At 49.6% G+C, this 24,811-nt stretch overlaps 1 protein-coding gene across 1 annotated transcript in view; it reads left to right on the top strand.

Moving 5' to 3' along the window:
* IGDCC3 (immunoglobulin superfamily DCC subclass member 3) overlaps positions 1 to 24,811 on the top strand; it is a 94,945-nt gene that overhangs the window by 52,776 nt on the left and 17,358 nt on the right. The window contains exons 3-6 of the mRNA XM_050309745.1: positions 3,097 to 3,241; positions 5,944 to 6,074; positions 11,083 to 11,220; positions 17,653 to 17,811. Coding sequence (XP_050165702.1) covers positions 3,097 to 3,241; positions 5,944 to 6,074; positions 11,083 to 11,220; positions 17,653 to 17,811 — 573 coding nt within the window. The remainder of the gene's footprint in view (positions 1 to 3,096; positions 3,242 to 5,943; positions 6,075 to 11,082; positions 11,221 to 17,652; positions 17,812 to 24,811) is intronic.

Here is a 24,811-nt window from a genome sequence, read left to right as displayed (position 1 = left end):
CAGTGTGGGAAGGCTGCCAGGACCATCCCTCATCTTCTGTGAGCCCTTGTTTTGTCTTTCCCTGCCCTGTGCCACTCTCCGTGTACCGTGGCCGTATCCAGGTGAGGTGGGAGCAGAAGCACCAAGACACCACGGCTTGGAGCGTCGGTGTGGAGCAGTGAGTGTGCTTGTGATTTACGTTGTTTTTATGCCTTGATGACACCTGGAGGTGGCAGAGGGAAGCTTAATGGGAACAGGGTGGCATTCACCCCCTCTGATGATGGTACAAAGGGCCTGGGGCAGCACCAGTCCCACCCTCAGCACACGGATGCTGCCTTGCCGGATGGCGGAGACCGCGGGCAGATGGATTAGAGAGAGCCTCCCCTCTTAGGAGCTCGCGGGTGAATATTGTGATTGCATGTATTTATTTTTAAAATTATTATGGCCATTAGCATAGAAATGAGCTGCAGCTCCCTGGCTGCTGGCCAACCCCACCCAGGCTGGCGCAGCTCTTCTCCATGGCAGCTGCAACAATAGTGCCCGGCGGATAACGGAGCTCTCGCTGAGGAAAGACAAGTGACAAACAGGAGCAAAGCACTCTGCTCCCTGAGTTTGTTACAGTCAGTTGGGAGGCACATAAAAACCTCACCTGGGTCAGCAGAGACTTAGCTCCTCCCAGCAATGCCCTGTAAAGCAGTTGAGCTCCTGCCCCTCTCCTCTCCTTCCGCCTGAAAACACCAGCTAATCACTTACGTGGAAGTTTTGTTGCTGTTTTACAAGGGATGCTCCAAAAGTCTTTTGTCCCTGCAACTGTAAATAAACTCGTAAGCCTGTTTTAAAAATAGCATTTTGTAGCTCGGTGCATGAATTTTTAATGCATCTTCTGCAAACCAGCTGGTCTTGGCAAGGGTCACAGTGTTTCCTAGGCATTTAACATAAAACTGTGCTTCAAAGCCACATTATAGGGTCGTTGAAGAGTAATATTTTACTTAACATCCTCATAACTGAATTATTTATAACTTGCCATGTTTTATTCATGATAAATATTAATACTGGTGTCTTTAAGAGTAGAGGTTATTGCTGCAGTTTTACCTATAAGAGGTGATATTATTGAAATAAAGGAACGGCGGTGAATTCTGCAGCCAGCAGAGCGAAGTCTGTGCCGGGGCTGTTCTCATTCACACCTCCCTCCTCTTATCAACCCTGTCAGCCACCGAAAAACCTCAGCACTGAGCATCTGTACATTTGAAAGGAATTCTCCTGCAGGCATCTCAATCCCTGTGTTGTTTTTCTTAATTTATTGAAGAACTTTGTGTCATTTCCATTAATTCTTGGATTCATTTCTTGGTGAGGGTTCATAGGCTTTGGCTGCAAAATGCTCACCCTGGCCTGGGTCTCCCTGCAGGCTTCCTTGAGCTCTCCTGCTGTAAGCACCCCTGGATCCCCCATGTTTTGAAGCATCTTTTGCCATCTTGGAAAAGGGATCACCTGGTGTGGGAGACCCCCAGCAGCCTTTGGGCTCCTTTCCACGTGGCTGGGTGCTCTGGGCCATGATCAGTCTCATTTCAAGGCTAAATTTATGTGAATTGGGTAAATTGCCATTGCACCATTGGGCTCCATCCTTTACCAGAGAGGATAATTGCATTAGCTTTCATCTTGGGAAAGGGAAATACAATTTTCTGTGATCTTTTCGCCTTGTGCTGGTGTGTTCCCATCTGGCCGGAGCATCGCGCAGCCACCCCAGCGCTGCTCCCATCGGTGCATCCTGACGTGGGGCTGGCTGCCCATCCCACCCTCATGGCTACAAACCCATCCCAACCCTCTGGCCGTGCAGGACCAGGGCTTTGCTCCGTGCTGCTCCATCAGCTTAACAAATCTGCCGTCAGCGGGTCGAGCGCGGTGGTTGCGGGAGCAGCGCAGGTTAATGCAACACATATTTAATGTATGATTGCTAATGGCCATCTCCCATCTGCCTGAGCCCAACTGCAGTTTGCAGATGAATGATTAAGCTGCCCTGACACACAGGCAGCTTGTACCTTAGCAGAGCTACAGTCATTACACTTGATGCACGTAAAAGGGGACGAGGCTTGCTTGCTGGGGAGAAGGGTGTCATCGGGCTGGGGCGGTGAAGCAGGGTCTCTCTTGGACTTTATTTTCTAGGATGATGTGAGGGATCTCCCCGTGGATGCAGCACTTTAAATGAATCATGAGCTAAAGAACCACTGGGATGTTTATTAGCTTTGAATATGTTTATTGCGGAGTCAACAGGCAGCACCTTCCAATTAATTAATAGTAATAATTATGGTATTATTTATGTAGCTCTAAGAGCGTGCCAGAGCCTTTCCACAGGATGGTTACAGCTGTGGCTGTGCTGGAGCAGGCTGGTCTGTGTTCACCCTGCGTGGTGGGGTGTGTCATTTGCTGTTGGGTGGTCCCAAGCCCAGAAGCCTCGCTTTGCTGAGCTCTTGGCAGCTGCTCTTTCTGTCAGCTGAACCCTGTTGCTCCACAGCGAGGGGATGTGGCTGTTCCTTCTGCAGTGCTGGAAGGCAGAGCATGCAATGAACGGGAGCACCTGCAAACAGGGATGGAAATCAAGGGCTGTAGGTTTTATACCAGGGTGTTGGGGAGCTCTCCTGGTCAAGGTAATTAAACAAAATGAGTTCAGGAATCAAGCTGTGCACATCAGAAGGATATTTACAATGTACCTAAGACTTTGGAAGCAACATAAAGAATCTACGTCTCTTTTCTGGTGTAAATCCAAAACCTGCTCAAGCTGTTGAGAGTGACCTCTGATACATGCCAGTGCAGTGGTTGTGTGTCTTGCTGCTCCTGTAGACCTCACTGAGGACCATGTGGGTCATGGAGCAGGGTCTCCTGTTGTGGTTGTGTCAGTCAGTTCAATGTGCAGAGGCAGGCAGATGTCAAGAACTTGCCACTAGTCTTGTTTGTCCATGCAGAAGGTTGAGCTGCAAACCAGCCTTCTGCTCTTGCATTACAATCCCGTTTGCTGGCTCTGGGAAATCAGGGTGCTTCTAGGTCATGTGAAGTTGTTGACGTCTTCCAGTTGCGGATCTCTCTTCACATGTGAATAATTTTGTCTCTCTTTTTGCCTTCCAGCGATGTCTGACTTCCACATCCACCCTCAGAACGCAGTGGTGGAGGAAGGTGGCGTAGCGAGATTCCAGTGCCAGATCCATGGCTTGCCTGAGCCGGTCATCCTATGGCACAAGAACAGCATGCCGGTCAACACAGACAACGAAAGGTAGGACATGTCCAGGCCATGTGCTGTTGCCTTTCTCCAGGTGGAAGAAGGTGGCCAGGCTTGCTATTGCTTTCACAGTTGTGCTCGGACACAACTAACCTGAGCTGATGGTCTTGGCCAGTGTTTCTGCCGTGGAAGACTCTTTGCATTAATGTCGTGGCTTTTCTGGGCTCCCTCTGACCAAGCACCATGTAGAAGGACTGGCAGCTCCCAGGAGAGGTAGATGAAAGCCCATTAGCTGATTTTGAAGGTCTTGCACTGATCATCCGTGATCAGCCCTCCTCCAGGTTTGTTTTGCAGCTTGAAGAACCTGCCCAGCAATCCTCAGAGAGCTGAGTAGCTTCGGCATCCATCGTCCCTCCGTGGCTCCATTTTGTGTAACTCATCCTGAGCCAGAGCCATGACTCAGGATATTCCATGTGCATCCTGAACCCTCACGAGTGCCAAATTACACCGTGACCATCAGACTTTCCTTCCCAGGTGGACTCCCTTTTGTGTGTGGCAACTGCAGAGAGCATCCCCGGCACCGTGGGCTGCCATTTCCCAAGCAGCTCTCCTAAAGAGCAGCTCCAGCTGCCCCCCTTCCCTGCCTAGGCCCGGAGCGGCACGTCGCCGCTTCCTGTGTTTGACAGGCCACTCCCTTCGCGTCGGAAACATCCCTCATCGGGGTTTGATCCTCGGAGCGGCGCGGGACAGGTGGCAGGAAACGCGTGCTCGGTGCCGGCAGCCTCCAGGAATCCCAGCTGGAGCTCGGGAGCCGCGCACCCGCTGGCGGGAGACAATCGGTCACCGCACACCTCGATCGCGGATTGACGGCCGTGCCTTGGGAACAGGCGAGACCAGGAAGCTGTAAATACTTTCCTGAAAGCCCCTATTCTTAAAAAAATGTCAGTTCTGCGGCAGAACGTGGTTGGGTTCTTTGGAGGCAGGAGAAAACACGAGGGCTGGAACAATGCCTGACCTTTTCAGCGTGGCGGTGAACTTACAGTAGAAGGACCCAAGAGGCCCAAATCTGCTGTGGAAAACTGCAACTGTCAGGTTTTGTTTTTCCTTGCGTTTTTCATCTGAGATTTTTTTAGCCCAGCACAGGGTTGATTTGTTAAGCTTGATCTCCTCTGAAGCATTCCTGTTCATGCAGGTGCTGAGCTGGGGATGTGGTGGAGCAGGGTGGCTGATCCGAGGTGGCATCAGCAGAAGTAAGGGTCAGAGAACAGGCCCTGATGCCTTGTGGCATCCTGATGAGATGTAGCAGGACAGATGAAATCCTCCATGCATCACTGATCCTTTGCATTTGATCCCAGGGACACAGGTGTGGGGATGGTCAGAGATGTGGCAGGGACTTAAATGCGACTAGGACTTCTTTTCTCCAAGGCTGGGGAACCCCAAGGCTGAGGAGCTCCAAGACCAAGAAGTCAAGACTTTTCTCCAGCCCAGAGAGCTCCAAGCTGAGCTCATCCCTGCTGCTTCTCCCCCAGGACAGGGACCTTGCCCAAGCCCTGGGGCACATGGGCCAGGAGCAGTTTCGCTACATTCGTGTCCTGATTTTGAACAGGTTTGGCTTTTTGTAGGAGTAAAGTTACTGGGGAGCTTTTTTATTGTCAGCTCAGTAGATTAATCTCTGACACCAGAGCCTGGGTGATGAGAGTTGCTTCTCTAACTGAATTGGATTTCTGCATTAATCACGCCTGGTGCATTTCTGCGTATAAAGTGTATATAAATTTGTATGCCGAGTCTTGCACTCGGAGGCTTTGAAGGCAGGATAATAGCTTTGGAATTGAATCTTCTAATGCTGTGGGCAGATTGTTAACAAAAACGAGGGCTTCTTGTGGTATAATTCATCCAAAACAATGGGCATTTTAAAGTCCCAGAGAGATTGCAATCAACTTCGGGCCGTGTAAAACTGATTGCTGTCACACCGCCACCGCCACGGAGCCGCACGTTTGGAGCCCGGCGCGGGGAGCAGGTTATAGGCACTTAACCATATGCTGATATGGAAAAGATATTCTGCATCTTCCAGGAGGAAATGGATTATTAACTCATCACGGTGTAATGGCTTACTACCAGCCAGTTTAAACACGGGGTTGCCAAGCAACCTGTAATGTATGTGTACATATATGTGTGCATGCACGCGTGGTTTAAATGTGCCCGTGTTTTAGAGATAGAAAATATTTATTGATGTTTACGTTTGCCCACTCAATATTTATTTTAAACACGCCTTCTCGTGCCTGCGAGGTTTTGAGGTCGTGTGGATTTGAGAGCTGGACCTGGAGCAGGGAGCGTGGAGCACAGGCTTCTCCATGGTCGCTGTGCTGCAGCTGATGAGTGATAATTCCCACGTCATGATAACTCCCATGTCAGCTGTGTTCACCTGAAAATGCGCTGCCAGAGCTTTTCCACAGGTTAAATAGGAAGCATTTACTTTGTAGCCTCCCAGCAGAAGTCATCATTTCTCAAGGATGCAGCAGGAGATCACAAAGGGAACATGCCCCTCTGTTAAAGAAGACCAGAGGCTCATGTACCCATGAAAGCACTGATGCAGTGCTAAGCGTGGGCTCAGCCTGCGGGGGCCGCATCCCTTGGTGTGTTGGCATTTCCACACTGGGATGTGGGAGCCAGCCTGCCTCACCTGGATGGGTGTGCAGCCTGCTGTCACATCGTGTCCTGCTTTGCAAGCTTTTGTTTCTGCTTGTCTCTTCCCACAGGTACACGCTGCTGCCCAAGGGGGTTCTCCAGATAACGGGACTGAGAGCAGAAGACAGTGGGATATTTCACTGTGTTGCCACCAATATCGCTAATGTGAAGTTCAGCAGGGAGGCCCGACTCACTGTGTCAGGTTAGTACCAGCTACACTGCCCTGGCTGCCTCTCTGTCTTCTTCCCACTGCTGTTCTGGACCAGGGTGGTTTAGGAGAGCTTCAGGCTGACAGCACTGAAAGGTGTCCAGCCGTAACACCTCCTGTGTTCTGGATTGTTATTAGTTCCTGCCAGATCAGTCCATTTGATAGCAGATAAATCTGTCTCTTTGCCTGTAAATTAGTGCCAGTTTCTGGTTAGAGGGAGGGCAGTGAGAAAATTGAGTTACAGCAGCTTTACATTAAATAAATTCTTTTGGAAATGTGGAAGATTCATCATTTCCTTATGAGACCTGCCCACTCTGAAAGTAATTGCAGCACACAGGGTGATCAATTCTTTATCTAATGAGGGAATTCTAGGCTATTAGCATTGCATGGACTGAAGCAGGCTAACCTTCCTCTGGAAGATGAGAAGGAGAAGCCCGGAGCACCCCAGGCTGAGTTTTGACTTGGTTCTTTATCCACATTTGAAAGCCAGTGAATGAAATAGGTTTTCACCTCAGAAAGCTCCAGCTGAAGAAATACTGGTGCCTTATGGTCTCCTCCCCACAAAAAAGGCCCAAGTCACATACTTGCAGTGTGGCTTCTTGCTGCCCAAGGTGGGGTGTGATGATCAAGCAGCCAGGGGTGAATGACACCTTTGTGCCCTGTTAGAAATGCCTTTCATTTGTTCAGTGTCATTCTGTGAAAACAGGACAGCTTCCTTCTCCTGGATGTCAGGGCACTTGGGGGTTACCTTCAGGGAAGGTAAAAGTAGTAGGAAGTAGGAAGTAGTCACTGCAAATTGTTGGCTGTGTCCTGCTGGCAGGGTGGGCTCTGAGATGCAGGACTCCAAGTCAGAACCCCCCTAAGATTCTGGGTACCCTCTGTGCTCCCCTGTGACAACAGTGGTGAGGCATCCGTAGCTCTCCAGTGGAGGACATTCCAAATTCCCTGTGGAAATGAAGATTACATCTTTGGAGATAAGAGGCAAGGGAAGTCTGCACAGGGCTGATTGGGTGTGTGCTTCTCTTTGAGCTTTTTTTTATATGCAGCAAAAGGTCTTTCCCTCGAGCTGCGATCCTCCTGTCCATCAGACACACATAATTGCAGGTACCCAGTAGCCAGAGGCTCGTCAGCTACAGTCACATCTCACAGCTTCCCATCACCCTCCAAAATGCTGCCTGGCCAGTGGTTCTGAGCAGAGACTTAACACCTGTGCTGAGTGTCAGCTGAGCCTCTGCCAGCAGTGAAAAAGCAGCACGTGTGAAATGGGGTGAAGCCGAGGGAAGAGTGATGCTGTGTGTATCAACTCTGACGGGGAAAGAAAGCAGGTTAACTGATTCTGAAAGACCTGGGAGCTTTTGGTGCCTGTTACTTATCTGTTTTCTTGATCTATTTGAACAGTAGCCACGTGGAGGGGAAAAAAGAACAGTAAATTATCGACGTGGTGAAGTTCTTTGTGTCAGTTTACTGGCCTGAGTTATTATTTCTCACAGGGCAGAAAGCACCAGTTGTTCTCATCTGACCATCCCTCATTTCAGATGGATATTTTCCAGGTTTCCTGTCTGTGAAACATTTGTGGTTTTTCTCTTCCTTAAAGCAGTTGGATGATGGATGCAGGCACCATGTATAAGTGCCTGTTGAAGGGTTTGGACCATGCTTCAATGCCTGCACGTCAGCAGAGCTGCTGTAACGGGACATTTGCATGTAAAACCCATTGCACTGGGTTAAACCTCCACGGAAGAGGTTTGTGCTCTGTGGTGTTTGCTAAGAGCACGCAAATATCTGTTAGCCCAGGGCAGCAGGTATGTGTTAGCATGTGAACCCCGGGCTTTGGCACAGCAGCAGAGGCTGTGGTGAACCACAGAGCTGGCACAGAGATGTTGCTTCACTGGTGTGGGTGTTGTGTCAGTAAATACTGAACTAATTTAAGGGCTGCTGTGCACATGGAGTTTGGCATCGGTGGGGTAACCAGTATTCTTGCAAATCTTTGTGTCACCTCCCACTTGCGTCACGGGGTGAAGGGAAATGTTCTCTCAGCTCTTCATCACGGCAGGAGGGGCTCCCTCTTTTCCTAACAGGGCAGCAACTCCAACCATTGCTTCATCCAGAGAGAAGCACTAAGTCTGCCTGCCTGGGATTTCCAACCAAGCCCTGGCTGGAGAGGAAGGGGAGGGTGGCTGCCTTCGGGGGGTGAGGGACCCTGCTCGCAGTGCTTTCCTCCTCTCCTGGCTGCAGGGCTGCCGGCAGCGAGCGGCGCGGGGATGTCTTCCAGTCCTGCTGATTGATTATTTTCAAGTGCCTGCTTAGCAGAGCTGCTCCCGAGGGGCTGCCTGCCTCTCTGCACTGACACCTTCCCAGTGTGAGCTGCATCTCTCTCTGCTGCTGTCCTTTTGATCAAGATCTGGCAGGCGACGCTCCCGTCCCTGCTGGAGTGCCTGTCACTGCTGGCGGTGCCAGGGACCTCCCCGTCCTCACCTCCACTGCTGCTGGTGGAGTCCCTGGGGGCCACAGGCATCATTAGAGCCTTTTTCCCTTTCAGAATAAATCCCCCCTGCGCTGCCCTGACCCCTGTTGAGCTCCAGCAGCGCTCCCCTGCCACGAGTCCCTCGTTTTGTCACTCCTTCCTCCCCAACCCTGCATCAAAGGGCTGTTGTAGTTGTAGAAGGAAACCTCCTCCTTGATGGTGGGGCATGGCCAGCCCCTTTGCGTGGTGCTGATGTGTGACTGCAGCATCCCTGCTGGATCACTGTCTCATCTGCCCCTGGAGCTGGCACTGTCATGGGCATTTGGCTCAGCAGCAAAGCTGTGGAATCATTCCATGGCCTTTGCAGGAGAAGGTGAGCAGCAGTGGCACTTCCAGAGCCGGGCAGGGTTTGCCCAGACTCAGGGAGATGAGCCCACACCCCAAAACCTGAATGTCTGCTTAGGACTCAGAGTATAAATCAGAGTGAGATTATTAAAACATTTTATTGTCAGCATTGTGCGTTTTATAAATTCTGCTTTGATCTCAGCTCCCGTTTGCTGATATTCTTGGGTGACCTTGGACAATTCATTTCATTTCTCCGTGTTTTGAAATATTGAAATCGCTGTATAATACGCTGATAATACCGTATTATTCTAAGCGTGAACATTTAGTATTGTGATTTAGAACAATAAATCTACACGGGTTTTAAAGGCACTCCGAGGTACTGAGGGGAAGGTATTGTTTTTCAGATCTCTTGGGGTTAACCAGCCGGTCATATGAATTTATTGTGCATTCTGGTTCTCATCAAAAAAATCTGCATTTTATGGCTTGCAGTGAAATGCATTTAGTGAGAAAGTCAGCTCTTAAGTCACACTGACACGGTGATTTTTCTTGGATTTTGCCCATTTACACAGGAGCTCGGAGTCGTTGTATCACTCCCCGTTTAGCTCCTGTAGGAACAATTAACAGACGAGGTGCTCTGATCCGTTTTTGCCCTTGGACCGCTGTGAAATCCCCCTGCTACACCCTGACTCCAGCCCCTGAGCTGCTGAGAAATGGTAGCACTCAGAAGTGCAGGGAGAAAAGAATGTTTTTCTTGGAGAAAAGCCCCTGCAGATAGTTTTCTGGTGGATCACTTGTCTTTAACAAGCTTTTTGGGCATTGGAAAGTCCATGGAGAGGAGTCAGTGTGGGATGGTCCCTACGGCAGAGCCCAGCTGGGGGCTGTGCTCCCCAGCCCTCCCTGTGCCCCTCTCCTGCTCGGGGGCACATGATCAGCACAAGTGTTTCTCTCTGCAGGTGTACAGAGCTTTCTTGCCAGCAGCAGCTGTCAGATTGATGGAATTCCTTAAACACTGCTTGACCTCAGCGTTTCTGGAGTGTAACCCAGCTCTCATCGGAGCTGGGGAGAAAGACTAATGCAGAGGATTTCAGTGTTCCTGTTTGTTGAGGGAGAACTGAGAACATCTCTTGGTTTTCCTCCTCTCATGCTCCCAACAAATGGGAGTAAAGGCTGCAGGGACATTTGGCCCAGGGTTAAGGCACTTTTTAGGGACATTTGGCCCAGGGTTAAGGCACTTTTTAGGGACTCAGAAGATTTGGGTTCAGCTGTGCTATTCCTGACATAGGATGGTGGTTTTGTCCCGTACTCTTGTCCTGTCTAGTGAAAAGTGTTTTCTTTTGCTTGTCCTCTGCCTGGATTTTATTTTATTATAAATCTGTTTGTCATCTTGTGTGATGGGTTTCATTCTTGGTTGCTGCCACTTGGTGCTACTGTAATGCAAATAAATGATTAGTGATTGTGTTGTGAGCGGTGAATGTGTCACAATTAGAGGAGTGGGATGCATCCTCTCCCTGCAGGAAAATGGCAGGGAAATGACAACCCCATGGGCTGCAGTCATCAGAGGAGCATCACCTCTCAAAAAGATCCTCAGCAGGAGTCAGGGACAGGCACCTCCATTGCTCTGTGTCCCAGGACAGGGCTTTTGGAGCAAATGACACCCAGCAGGAAGAGTTGCTGCTCACAGAGACAGGTTTAGGCATTGTGGACTGCATGAATTACTTTATGGCTTGAGATGCTGAGAGATGAAGCAATTCCTTCATTTATTTGTATTCCTGCTGTCCTGCATCTTGTGTCCTCCCTATATACCATGGTTTTCCTGGACATCTGCTCTCTGCTGTTCACAGTGCAGGTCCTTTTTCACTCTCCTGATATCCCTGTGTTAACAGGGCTGTTTGTGGCTGGTCAGTTGGCTCAGGGGTTTTCCCCAGGAGTATCACTGCACACTTAAAACATGTTCAGTGTGGCTGTCATGCAAACAGGTGCTCCTTTTGTTTCAGGTGCATCTCAGATTTATTGAGGATTACACCAGCCACATCTAGGATTTAGAGTTCTAGAGTGGTTTGGGTTGGAAGGGACCTTAAAGATCATCTGCCATGAACATGACACGCTTAGAAGGGATGTACTTAGCATGAAGTCCTCGATGTTTCCTTTAAACAAGAGACAACCAGATGCCTTTTAACAGCGATTCTGTCCTTGCAGGCTCCCACTCCACCGTTTACAAGGACCCCATGATTCTGGTGGGGCCGGAGAACCTCACGCTGACCGTGCACCAGACGGCGGTGCTGGAGTGCATCGCCACCGGCAACCCCCGGCCCATCGTCTCCTGGAGCCGCCTCGGTAAGCCCTGGGGTCACTGGGATTTCCTCCTGCTCCTCCTCCCCATAGCCATCATGTGGGAAATAGGTAGATGCCGCTGACTGTTTTATACAACAAGCGATTCACCCTCTCCCTTCCCGCTAGAGCTAATTGTAGGCTTGAAGTGCTTTTTATCCTCATGTCTACACTGGTTTTTTCTCTCTGCCAAGATCCTGTTTTCAGCTCTTAGAGAAGTGGGTTGGTTAAACCTGTAGATGTTTCTTGAAAGGTGATAATTTTATCTTTTCTCAAGTGACAGCATCTTCTTCTGCTGCATCAAAAACATCGCCACTGTTGGCCTAGAGAAACAAAATCATACGCAAACACATCTTTCACGTAAAAACAGACTTGAAAGAAACTTGCTACCTGTTCAGGGAGTTTTAAAACTATTTTGAGGGAAAGGGATTGTTTAAAGTAGTGTGTCTGAAGCTCTGAAATGAATGCTTGCTACTGGGGTCCGTGATGTGTTTTTTAATCAGCATGGAAACCAGAGGTAGTGTCAGATGGCATCATACAAGTGATGAAGAGCAAAGGGCCGTGTTTCTCCAAGGGTTATTTTAGGTTCTAACTTTGTGATAATGGCTTGGAAACTATTTTGCTCAGAGCAACACTTCCATTGCCCTACAGAAACCTGTGCTGAGCAAAGGGCTGATGGATTTTGTTTTACCTTCCAGAGCTTGTAACTGCCTGTGTGCCCGTGGTATTGGGTTGGGTTGACTTAGTGTTTCCCAAGCCCTTGTGGTCCACAAGTGATGTTGTTTTTGGGATGCTCATCTCCCCACGTTCCCCAAGGTGGCTGTGAAGCACAAACAGGGATAGTTCTGTCTCGTGTTGCTGTGCTGGCTGTGGGACTTCACCCCTGTGGCTCTTCAAGAGCCAGGGTCCAGCTCATGGGCAGGGTGACTTCCCACTCCAGAGCTGCCTGACAGGGAATGAGGACACGTATCCAGCATCAACTGGATGATTTTTCCATGTTTGCCCTCCTGCTTGCATCCTCTGGTGGCTTGTAAAATCAACCTGTCTCTGCCAGTAGCTGCTTTTTTTGCCTCTGGAGCCATAACCATCAGATTGATGCTGTTTTAAGGATTCCCCAGACACGCTGGATCACTGGTTTGGTTCTCCTGGACACAAGGCAGCTCTGCTTTAGCGCTCAACTATAATAAACTACTTTATAATTGCCTTAATTGTAAGTGCTTATTACCTTCCTCAAAACACTTGTCTCCATAGAGCAGTGCAATAATGAAGATGTAATAGCATTGTGTGATGTTTAGATGGTCTGAGCTCAGCATTGCCTTCCACCAAAAATAAATACCCGCTCCACGCAGCACTGGGGCAGAATGAGAGCTACTGAATGGGAAACAGATCCTGTTATTTTCCCTCCCCCTCAGCAGGAATGGTTGCTGTCCAAAGCATCCCAAGGTCTTGTTTATATAACAGTGATGTGGCACATGCACAGGCTCTCTGATGACTCGGTGGGTTTGTCGTCTCTTTGTAGCCATTTCGGAAGCCCTTTCATGTCTCTGTGTCTGTGTGATCAAGAGGAGGGAGAGGGTTTATGCTGGACAGGGAGATTCTCAGAGTGTCTGTCATCTCTGGCTTCTTCCCATGGGGAGGTCTTCCTGAAGTTCCTCCTACAGAGCTGATTTAGCTTAGATAACCAGGTAATTTCACAGAATCGTTAGGGTCGGAAGGGACCTCTGGAGATGGCCTAATCCAAGCCCCCTGCCAAGGCAGGAATACACTTAACTTAGGAAAAAAACCCACTTTTAATCCATTCCCAGGAATGAAAAAATCCATGGCCACGAAGTCTTAGAGAGAAATGCAGCTGATTTAGCAATAGACCTGACTTAATTTAAACAAAAAAAGTCAATTCCATGTGAACCCCTTTCTTGCCTGGTCGAGGTAAAGAAGAGCTGTGGCACTGCCATCGTGCTGGGCTTTGCCCAGGGCATGCTTCTGTTTTGGAGCCTCCCTCTGATCCCCTTTGCTCACAGTTTTGACACTGTGGCATTTCTTCTGTCAAAAAAAGGAGCAAAAGAACAATTTTGCTTTCACAGCTTTCTGGTGCAGGGGAAAGCAAGCCATAAACACCATTTGCAGTTTTTGCTTTGCCTTTGCTAAAACCTGGCTGGTTGTCAGTGGGAAAGGCAGCTATATTTTGCTTGAAAGGAATCATTCAAATTCTGGGCCAGTTTTTGAGTGTCACACAATCAATTTTGAATTTAATTTCCTTGGGAATATGTTGTAGCCCCCTGACCACAAACAGAATTCCTGTGTCTTGCCGTGCATGAAATGTCAACATTCATTAGAGAGCAGGCTCTGAGACAGATGTAAAATCATTAAGGGTTTGTTCAGGGAAGATAGGGCTTTTCCTTTCAGAGCTACGCACTTCAGGCTTGGACCTGTATGTGTGCACAAATGAATATCCTGGGCACTTACAGCAAAGCCTTTTGAATGAACGACGATTTTAATGTATCTTTACCCTTTAACTGACAGGCCACTGAGCTGGCCTCCATAAAAGGTACCAAGGCAGAATAATAAACTATTTAGAGAGATACAGAAAAGTGAGGCGAGAAAGAAAGGACAGTGATTATCTGATAGCGTTATACAGAAGTTGTCAGAAAGGGCCCCACAATGGGAAGGAAATTACTAAAGAGGGAGCCATTCAAGAAGTAAACTATACAACAATTGTAGGAGCCAATTAATTGGTAACTTATTGGACACAGAAGCTTGCAATAGATGGCTGACTGGTTGACAGGAGCACCGTTCCCGTAAGTGTTTAGAAATAATAGAGTAAATTTCACCACTTCACATACTGAATAGTCAACTGTTGCAATGTACTCTAAATATGCTAATCCACAGTGCCCAGTGTCCGCCCGAGCAGGAGACCCATGCGTCTAAAAAGTGGAAGGCTGCTATGACACAATACAAAGAATTCACAAAAGACCTAAATGATCAACATTTAGAAAGTTGTTACTTTCTTTCTACTTGCTACTTATCAAAGAAAGGCGTCGGTGTTGTTGCATATTCATCTCGCCTGGCACGTTTTAAGGGGGCTCCGTAATTGGTGCCGGTGTGCCAATCACCCGGCTAGCGGGCGGAGAATGGGCTCCAGAAAGCATCACATACACCTTGGGAAAATAAATAATGCGGCTCCCAAACCGCAGGCGCCTTTCATCCAGACCCCATCCCAACAGGGAGCATGGAAGTGCCTAAAGGAGGCCTAAAGGAAGGGCTGGAGGGGGAGATTTTGCAAGGCCAGGTGGCGATAGGTCAAGGAGAATGGCTTTAAGCTGAAAGAGAGCGGATTTATTTTGGATATCGGGAAGAAATTCTTCCCTGTGAGGGTGGGCAGGCCCTGGCACAGGTTGTCCAGAGAAGCTGTGGCTGCCCCATCCCTGGAAGGGTCCAAGGCCAGGTTGGACAGGGGTTGAAGCAACCTGGGATAGTGGAAGGTGTCCCTGCCCATGTCAGGGATTGGAACTGGATGGTCTTTAAGGTCCTTCCAGCCCAAACCATTTAATGATTCTATGAAGTCTCTACTAGGCTGTAGCTGGAGCATGTTTTGGGAGCATCTCCCATTTGGAGAACGATCTCCTTGATTTGGGTCTGTCTGCTCTTCCCAACAGCTGAACCTCCCCCTTCTGTCCTCATCAACTGAGCATCGACAGAGAGAATCTGTCTGACTTTTCCACACAGACTGCCTTGTTTTCAGCCCTCAAATTTTCTGCTTTTGCCTTCATAAAAAGAAGTAGAAGGACATGTTAAATGAGCAGTGGTTTCAGGCCTGCATGGGTCCCGAGAGCTTTGGGAACTGAGCAAGTGTTAGCTTCTGCAGTCTTTCAGCTCTCCTCCATGGAGACGTGACTTGGTGATGGCAAGTGATGCTGAGGTTCACAGGGTTTGGATTGGTTGATCCAAGCCACTCTTCGGGTCTCTGCGGAAAGAAAACAGGGTTAAAATAAATAACAACCTTTGCAAAGCAGGTGTGAGATGTAAGTCCCTCAGCACAGCAGTTCTGCAAAGTGCTGAGCTTTCAGGATGTGAGGAATTTCTTGTGTAAACACTCTGTATTATTTATATGTGTTGTCAGTGTTACTGAGTTGGACTAGATATTAGCTGAAGATCTTCTAACTGAGTGTGGGACAGCTCAGGCTGAGTGAGGCACAGTAGAGTGAGAAGGATGGAGCAGGCTGGAAAAGTAGAGGTATTTCTGGAGAAGCCCTTGTCAGTGCTCTTGGGAAGGGAGGAGTTGAGTGAGAGGTGTCTGGGATGATCTGGCACAGTGATCTTTGCTGGCTGTTAGAGGTGGCCACACTCTGACCCAAATGGCAGATCCCTGAGGTTTCTGAGCTCGGAGAGCTTTGTTCTCCAGGGAAATGAAAGATTCCTGGTTTACAGAAGATGTTTCTTCAGACCACCACACCTCTAGTTAATAGTTGGAGCTAGAGAGAGAACTGAGGATGTATTGATGCTGGTATTTGGACTGTGGGGAGTACCTGCTGCAGTCTGGGTCTTTGCATGCTTAATTTATGGAACATGCTATAAATAATACAGTAAAACTACTGACATTCAAGTCACATTTCTGTGGTATTTGTCAAGGCAATGATGTGATAAAGGATCCAGGTATGGCCACTTTGCATCTTTCACTGGTGTCATCCCTCCCTCAAGAGAGAGATTTGATTTTTATGCCTACTGTAAATACAGACTTCCAGAAGGTCTAATTTAAAAGATGAAATCAAGTTCAATTTGAATTTAATTCAGACCTCTCTACACTTCAGTTCAAGTGCTGTTTGGAAGGAATGGTTCCTTGTTACTGCTCACTCAGTGTGGGACAGGTCATGTTTTACTGTCCTTTTAATGACTGAGCCATTTACTGCAGCAGTGGCTTGGCCAGCTATGTGATCATTTAATCATTTAATGGCATTGTTTTTCTCTCTCTAAAAGACCTGAGCTTTTTTTCTTTGCAATGCAAATAATGGAAGGGTCTGGCATTGCCTGCCTAATGAAGTAAGGAAACCTTTAAGTTTCAAAATTTCCTGCCTTTCCATGAGGACCCAAGCACTGGCAGGTTGCAAAGTGGCATTTCTTGGTTGATGATTGGTTTGTCCCTCTCCTTGAGTGCTGCTTTGCCTTCATGTTTTTCCAGTCTATTCCAGAACCTGTTGGTTATCAATGCCCCAAATCCTCATAATACTCTTTATTATGCAAAGCACGATATTGCATCTAAAGCATGTGATTGCAGGACAACTTTTAACTAGCCCTGCAAGCTGTCTGTGTTGGAGCACGAAGCTCGTGGCAGGATTATGGCACATTCCTATAGAGCTTCCAGGAGGAATTTTTCAGATGAATTTTTCCTTCTACTAGCCACAGCTTTGAAGCACAAGACACAGATTTTTCTGCTGTAGCAGAGCACACAAGTGTGGAGGGCTCTTGGGATGGTCAGGTGGAGACATCACCAGGGCTGGTTCTTGCTTCTCCCATTTCTGTAGATTCTCCATGAGCAAACTTGAGAGAAGAGCTGAATTCCCATTTCCCATCTGAGGAAAGTGTGCTCCCTTAAGCTTCTCCTCCAGTGAAATTCCTCCCCTGTCTTGCCCCTCTGCTCAGACACCCTGACACGTGCTAGGCCTGATTTAGAGCTGCCTTTGTCAGACAGTGCCTTAAAACACAAATCAATGCAACAATAAAAAGCAATAGCCTGATACTAATGAAACACGTTGTAATTAGAGCTGGCTGGGAATTTTCCAGAGAAAACAGGCTTTGTTGGGGAAAAAAGTGAATTCCTTGAGACTGAACTATTTCACATGACTCAGATCCATCATTCAGGATGGAGGAAGCCCTTTCTGGTTTCCCTTCCAAGCCAAAGCACCTGAGGAGATGTAAGCACCAGCTCAGAGTCTGGCTCCTTGGGCCTGAGCTGCTCTGTGTTCAACAGCTAAGGGGTTGAAAATCCAGTCTTCTTGTATTTTTCAAAGCCACAAAAAATTTGTCAAGGGTTAGCAGGTAAAAAAGCGTCACTTCTGGGTTGAGAAGTCCCCAGGTCATGAATTGCTGGTGACTGGGAGAGACCATCAGGGAAGCACTGCTGCAAGGCTCGCTGGACTTCTTCTTCCCAGAGCCTTTCCATTGGAAACAGGCTGTTGAGCTGGTTGGATCCTTGTCAGTCTAATATAAGAACCCAGGCAATGGCTTGCAGAAGCTGAGATGATTTACCTTGGTTTTGCCTCTTTACTGAACTGTGTCCTGCAAAGAGCTTCAGCTGAATCCCACTGACCTTACTTGGCAAATCCCAGCAACAGAACGTGGCACCGCTCCGTAAGTGCACAGACTGGACCTCACTGCGGGCTGTGTCCTGGGCAGCCTCACACAAAGGTCCAGCATGTGACTCTTGTCCTTCTCCCCTTCTTTCAGATGGCCGCCCTATTGGTGTGGAGGGGATCCAGGTGCTGGGGACAGGAAACCTCATGATCTCAGACCTCACCGTGCAGCACTCCGGGATCTACGTGTGCGCCGCCAACAAACCCGGCACCCGCGTGCGCAGGACGGCCCAGGGCAGCCTCGTGGTGCAAGGTGAGCAGCCCCTCCACGCAGCCCCTGGGCACTGTCGTGGGGTGGGTTGGACAGCTGCTGACTGCGCTCCTCTGATGGTGCCAGGCACGTGGTTTCCCAAGGGGGTGGGTCTGTGTCCCACACAGGTGAGTAGCGGCCGGGTGTCATTCGACTGTGGCCTCAGCTGTAAGAGTTGGAATGGTTTCCCACCCCATCACAGGCATTTATTTGGCTTAGCAGACATCAGTTCTTTGTTGTTGTTATACTTCTACATCTCAGCAGAAAGCCTGGGCTGAGTTAGTCAGCCAAATTTGTCTCGTGGTCCTCAGTGATTACAAGGACGTGGTCACTGTTCTCATACCGGACACCTCTGAGTGACAGATATCAGTCCTGCAGTGATACCCAGCAGTGGATACCACTCATGGAGTATTGCTCTCCAACTGAAATGGCACCAGTACGTCTAAATCATTTCCAAAACGTCTGCAAGACTGTTTTGTTCAGCAGTAGGTACTGTGTCTGAGCCTGTTGCTGTGACCTGAGTGAAGCACCCTTTGAGGGCCACGCCCATGGGATGCAGGTTTTTCCTCTTCCTGCAGCAACTGTCCTGAAATGCTATTTGTAAAGGGCAGTTCAGCCCAGAGTACAGATCAGCCCTGAAGAAACCACACAGATCCTCTCCACGTGCTCCGTGCAACCAGTCTCCATGGTGAGGGGAGCCAGGCAAGTATTTGAGAAGGCAAACCCAGCTGGCAGCGTGCTCTGAATGGCAGCAATCCGCCCCTGATTACAGGCACTCACCTCCTCTTCAAGCTCGTCCACTTAAAGCATCTCGTGCCTCTCATCAGTTCACTCATTAACTATTGACTGATGATATCCTGAATCTAAAATTACACACCTCCTGCTGGAGCTGCTAATTGAACCTTTCATGCTGGTGATGGGCAAAGTGCCCTGCTCCAGGCCTGATGCTCACCTGACAGATCCCAGGAGCTGGTGGTGATCCAGCCAGCCATGGAGGAGCAATGTGGAAAGGATGCTTGGACAGGGCTGCTCATGCCCCCTGAGCCCCAGGTGCTGATCAGACATGAGAGGAGGTGAAAACTCTGTTTCTTTTGCTCTTGGATTTCTGGGTGAGCACTGCAACCAGAGGGCCTCCCATCTGGCACAGCTATGAGTCCCCTTATTAATAAACACCAATCCAGGCATTAAGAGCAAGTTTGCTGTAGGTAAAACCCTTTGGAGCTGCTACAGGACAGCTCTGCACATGGTACGTGTAGCAGAGGCTTCCTAAGCCCAAATGCCAAGCTGATGGCAAGGAGGAAGGGAGGCAGAGCCAAGAGAAGTTACTTGGAAAATCTATGAAACTATAAAAATACAGCTGTTGAATTCTGTTGACTGCTCCTGTTAGCAACTGGATGAGAGAGTGAAAGGTAGCATAGCCTCTCATTGCTACACATCAGTAGCTTTTTGGGGAGTTGAACATCACTCCCTGGTGCTGGAGTTCAGCTGGGGTAGAATTCCTGTGTATTTTTTGCCCAGGGAACCAAGATGAGAATTGGTCCCTAAAATGTTGATCACAGGCTGTTGGAGCCCAGCCTCGCTGTGGGGGAGGGAAGCTCTTGTGTTCAGCATCTGCAGAGAAGTTGGCAGTGGTGTGGAGCAGTGTGGCCAGTGTGGCCTTGGTGTAGCCCTTAGACACAAGCTGCAATGTCCAGGACCCCAGCCTGTGTTGCCCATCCTTAAAATGCCTCATATTTTTGGGGGGACTGTTGTTGCCCAGGCAGGAGGGTAATGGCAGACCCTGGCCAGGCAGCTGAGCTCATCCCAGGTTTGCTCACCCTCCCTCTGGCAGCAGCCTTTCCTTCCTCTGCATCTCATTTTGCCTGAATTTTCCAGCTGAGAGGTACAAATGATTGCTGTTCAGGTTTGTCTGGGAAGAAAACAGCGATAATGACTGACATGGGAGACCGTGGGTTTTATCTTTGTCAAGATGTCAGCGATGCAAATTACATCCGTAAAGAGAAGAAAAGCAAAGAGCGGGCTATCAAAAGCCTGGTTGGAGAGGAAGTTAGCACAGGGCTAGGACAATACAGCGTCCTCAAAGCACGCCAGGCCAGGTACTTGCTGCCTTTATTCAGGGGCCCTTGAAGTGCCCGGAGGCACAAATTAACTTGCCCCTCGTCTTTTGAAGGAGGCACAGTTTTATAGGTGGGAAACTCGGGGAGAAAGGGCGATGTTTCCTGTTGTAAGGCAGGGAGTTGGCGGGAGGCTGGGGCTGGGACCACGTCCTCCCTCCTGCTGCCAGCAGTGGTCCTTGTCCCATCGCAGAGGTGTCCCAGCACAGGGCTCTGCTCTTCCTCCTGCAGTTATGTCCTTTCCCAGTGCAGGCTTTCCTTCAGATCATCTAACGCCATCTTATTATCTTCCTGGGAATTCCTCCTCCCTCCAGAGGGGAAGGCGTCAATCCCCCGCTCCCTCCCTCCCTCCCTGCCCTCCCCTGGCCATTTAGGGCTCCTTTGATCTCTTTTGTAAGGTTCTCACACAAGAAAGTTTCCATTTTCCCTTCAGATCCCGGCGCAGCCATTTGAATATTGCTTTGTGCCGGGGCTGCCAGTGAAAGTCTCACGGGGGGAGTTGTGGAAGGGCCGAATGCGGCGCTGGCTGAAGCGGAGGGTGTGTGTGCATGTGGGGCGAGGGAAGAGCAGGCTTCGGTGCAGAGGAAAAAAAAAATATATCAAAGCACTCTCCCTCTACCTCCTGTGCAATCTTTTGTGCTTTATTATGTGTTTGGTGTCATAACAAACTGATGGGCTGTGAATGGCCAGATGGTCACCAGTGTTCTCCACTCCACGCTTCATTTCCTCCCGAAAGCTATGCAGAAAAATGAGATCCCATCTCATAAATGAGGGCCCATCTTAAGGACACGGGTTTGAAGGCTCTGCTGACAATGACTGCCTTGTTTGCCTTGCTTTCTGCTGGCAGGACCGGGCAACGCTCCTTGGTCCAGCAGATCCGGCCACCACTGCGCTTCCTGATGTTTCTTCCATGGTTCTCGCTCGCTGGCATCACAAGCCGTGGCTGTGGGGTGGAATTCAGAAGCAGATATATTGCAGTTGCTGTGGCTTAGTCTTGGCTCTGTGGTACTTGGTTTGTTCTTTGAGTTCAGGGCTAAATTCGTGCTGCCAAACCAGTTTCAGTGCGTGCTGCTTGAGTCAGTGTCCCCCAGTTCCCTTCCTGTCCACATTTTCCTTCTCAAGGAGAGCCACCACACAGGGACAGGTGGGCACTCAAATCTTGTCCATCAGGATGCTGGAGTGAGCTGGGATGTCTGAGCCCTCTGGAGCATTCTCCCGGGACCAGTTGGTGATGTGGGAACACATCCCACTGCTGTGGAGCTCCAGCCTGCACCTTGCTGGGACAAGAATATCATGAGGGCTGAAGGACAAGCCTCCACGACAGCCTCCTTGAGTGGTCTCTGCCTGTTTTCCAGGGAACATGGGCACAGGTTCCATCTTTGGCCCTTGCAGTCCCCATCACTGCTACTTACATCACTCACATAAGCATCTGGGCATCCTCTGTAGTCAACAGAGAGAAGCCGAGGGAGCAGCAGTTGTCTTAAATCTCCTGTCACCGGTTGCTGTGCTTGACTGACTTCCCTGTTGACCTGCCTTCTGCTTTATGCCCTTACTGTAGGTGCCAGTAGCCTAATTTATGAGGTTTTGTTGTTTCCATGTTATTCTTTTTTCTCCTCACCCCAGCCTCCCTCCCTCTCTCCCCCTGCCACAGGCTACTTGAGAATTATTGACCCTTCGTACTGAGGTGCAGTATGGATTTGTTTGGTGCTGGAGCATTGGCTGTCAGTGCTCTCTAATCCTTGGGCTCTTTGCAGTGACCTGTCAGTGCTCCCTGATCCTCAGGACCTTCTGTGAGCCATCAGGTGCTGCAATAAGCACCACACCACAACCTCACGGCAAGGAGAGTGAAGCTCCCTGGTGTCCTGGGGGACACACTGGTGTCCCTGCTGACATGAGATGTCCCCAGAGAGCTGGAACCCATCCGGGTCTGCCCTCACAACCCGCTGTGACAGTGCATCTTCATTGCTATCACAGTTTGCTGAGCACAGTAAAAGCCATTGAATCACTTCGTTAATGATTCTGGGGGTGGTTTGAAGCGTTATTGCTTTTGGATACCAATGTCACGCCTTTAAATATTCATTACAACTGCATGATCCCCTCCCTCCCATTAAGTCTCGAATAATCAACGCTCTGCTTTCTTCATACTTTGCAAGCCAGGGCTGGAGCCTGCCCACTCCTCCTTGCCAGGTGTGAATCCTCTGCTCTTAACAGAGATCTGCATTAGTACCTTTGTTAAGATCTTGGTGGAGGGCTTGGAGGCTTGGTGGCTGCCTACAATGGCCTTTTGGCATTTAGTGTAGAAGGGGGAGAGGGGTTCAGGCCACTGCATGTCCATGCAGGGTGGGATGAGCCCTGACAAGATGCTCTATTAATTATGAACGATGAGGGGTGGGGGCCTGGCAGCAGGCGGGGCTTGGCTTCTGCTCCTTTTCCACTAATCCAGGGACAGAGATGGCAAATTCTTGGTTCCTGTTGAAATTGTTTGGAAGGGCAGGGAGAGGACCCGGGAAGAGGAGAGCAGACATTCTGTCCAGGAAAGCTGGACAGACAGTCTTCTGTCCAGCAGCTGCCTGAGGGCACTCGGCCTGAGGACACTGGTATGGACAGTGGGTCCAGGGCAGCAGAGGAGCATCTCCTTGGAGCAATGTCCATGTTAGGACCCTGGTGGCGTTCAGACCATTTCTTTTTAACTCCATGGGTTTCTACACTGTGGGTTTCTGCTTCAACAACCTGGGCCATTTTGTTGCTGCAGCTCCACTCTGCTGTTCCTTCTGCACGAAAAGGAGTAGGGTGAGACCTGAAAGGGACAGAGCAATGCCTGGGCAAAGCCAGGAGGAGCAGGAACAGCAGAAGGGCATCCAAGTCTTGCCGTGAGGGACGCCACGGGGCAGGGGCAGCTCGGCACAGCGGAGGTGGGAGCCATTCCAAGGAGCCTGCTCCCCAGAGAGTTTAAGCAAGTTAAACAGGGGCTGGGGTTTTGCTCTGGGGGTGTTTAGTGAAGCAGTGAAGAGGAGGGATGGCGGAGGGGAGCAGGGACCCGAGGAACCCGCGGGGCTGTGGCTCTGAACGGCACCACTGGCGCCGAGCCAGCGGCCGCAGCTGCACGTTCCTTGCCCCGAGTCACACGCGACACCGCTCCAATTACTCCCTCTTGACACGGGCTAATAAGGGAGGATAAGGAGAGCCGGCGCTTCCAGGAGGGTTATGCCGGATGCTCCTTTCCATGTTTAAACTTTGTTTCTGCTGGAACAAGCGGTGGGTTTGGGATTTGATGGAGCGAGGGGGAGGCGGAGGCAGCGAGCCAAGAGGGGTCTTTAATGAAGCTGCAGCGAGGAGCTGGAAGGTGGCTGTGCCCTTCCTTGGCACCGTGGGTTTGCACCTGCGAGGGCTGCGGGTGCAGCTCGTGAGCCCAGATGAAAGCAGGGAGGTGCACAGCCACTTGCAAAATAATTGCTCCAGCAAAACCACGCCAGCACAAAGCAGGGGGCGGGAGGCTGAGGGAAATCAAGGCTCTGATGCTCTTTGCTGCAAGCCACAAAGGGACCATTCACTGCAGGGAAGAGGGGTTTTCCCCCTGCTTACCCTTGCTCCCAACTTTTATTGAACCTGTCCTGAATTTTATTTTAAACTATAGGTCTAGAGGAGGAATAACATAGGAGGGAAGTAAAAGGACAAGAGGTTGATTGGCACCTGGGAAGTTTAGTGGGAGGTTCTGGAAATATGTGTCCATTGGATTGCTGAGATCAGGTCCATTAGCAGACCAGAGTGCCAACTGCAGTGGCCTGACAATAAACTCTGTTGGCAGACACCAACGTAAGCAGACCTGCCATGCTCCACTTCCCTCTGATTGTTAAAAATGAAGGAGGGGGCTCCATTGAGGGGGACGGGCTCTGTGATGAATTTCTGTGTCTTCCTGCTTGCAGGACTTCCAACATGCATGACTTCACTCACACACACAAGCATCTTTCGCTGCAGTTGGGCAGTGTTGCAGCAGCAGCAGCAGCAGCAATGCTCTTCCCTTGCCTGCACACAGCTGGGGAAGAGCTTTATCCCTCTGAACTGCTGCAGCAAACCCCGAGGGCTGTTTTGGCCATGAACTACAAGGCTGAGCTCTTGCATCCTGCCTGCAGCCTGGCCACTCCTCAACACATTTGCTGGACCAGTTTGCCCCCTTCTCCCATCCCTACATCTGTGCTGGTGGCAGAGCCCACCAGCCCCATGCTTGGAAAATGCTGGTGAGTGGCACTGGATAATCTTGCTTTTGTCAAAGAAATTCAACACCAGCCATCAGTCATGTGACATTAGTCAGTGAATTTATTATGGGCCTGTGCCTCATATCTGTTTGTCTTCATTGTGGCTGCTGCCGGTTCCACCTGATTTTAGGTTTCAGCAGCAACGTGGAGTATATTTATCACTTTGCCCTTTGAAGCAGAACTGCTTGAATAATCTCCCCTCTTTGGCTGTGTCTGTCAGGCCCTGTTTTCTGTAGGCTGATACGCTGGTTTATTCTGTATAAATGATTTTAAATCTAATTTGAGCTGCTGGAAGGGGGAAATCACTTTCTGTTTAGAAATGTTATTGTCAAAGGTGAGAACATTTGGAGACAAGGTGAGCAGCAGCTACAGGCATGGTGGAGTCTCCTGCCAGGCTTGGCAGGACCCTAACAGTCCCAGGCTACATATCTGGGGTAAAAAAGGTTTCCCAGTCTCTTGGTGCCAGGAGAATTTGCAGTGAACCTGATATTTACTGGGGAGAGAACTCCCTGCCAGATTACTGTACCACATCCATACATTTCTTTCCATTTGGAGCAGTTTGCTGATGCCATACAGGTCCTTTGGGCAAAGCCAGGGCATTGATCTCACTCTACCATTGAGGAAACAGCACATCTT

The sequence above is a fragment of the Myiozetetes cayanensis genome, unplaced genomic scaffold, assembly GCF_022539395.1.
Source record: "Myiozetetes cayanensis isolate MyiCay16 unplaced genomic scaffold, myiCay2020 scf14, whole genome shotgun sequence".
Taxonomy (NCBI): domain Eukaryota; kingdom Metazoa; phylum Chordata; class Aves; order Passeriformes; family Tyrannidae; genus Myiozetetes; species Myiozetetes cayanensis.
The sequence above is the reverse complement of the archived record's forward strand: the minus strand, read 5'-3'. Positions and strand labels throughout refer to the sequence as shown.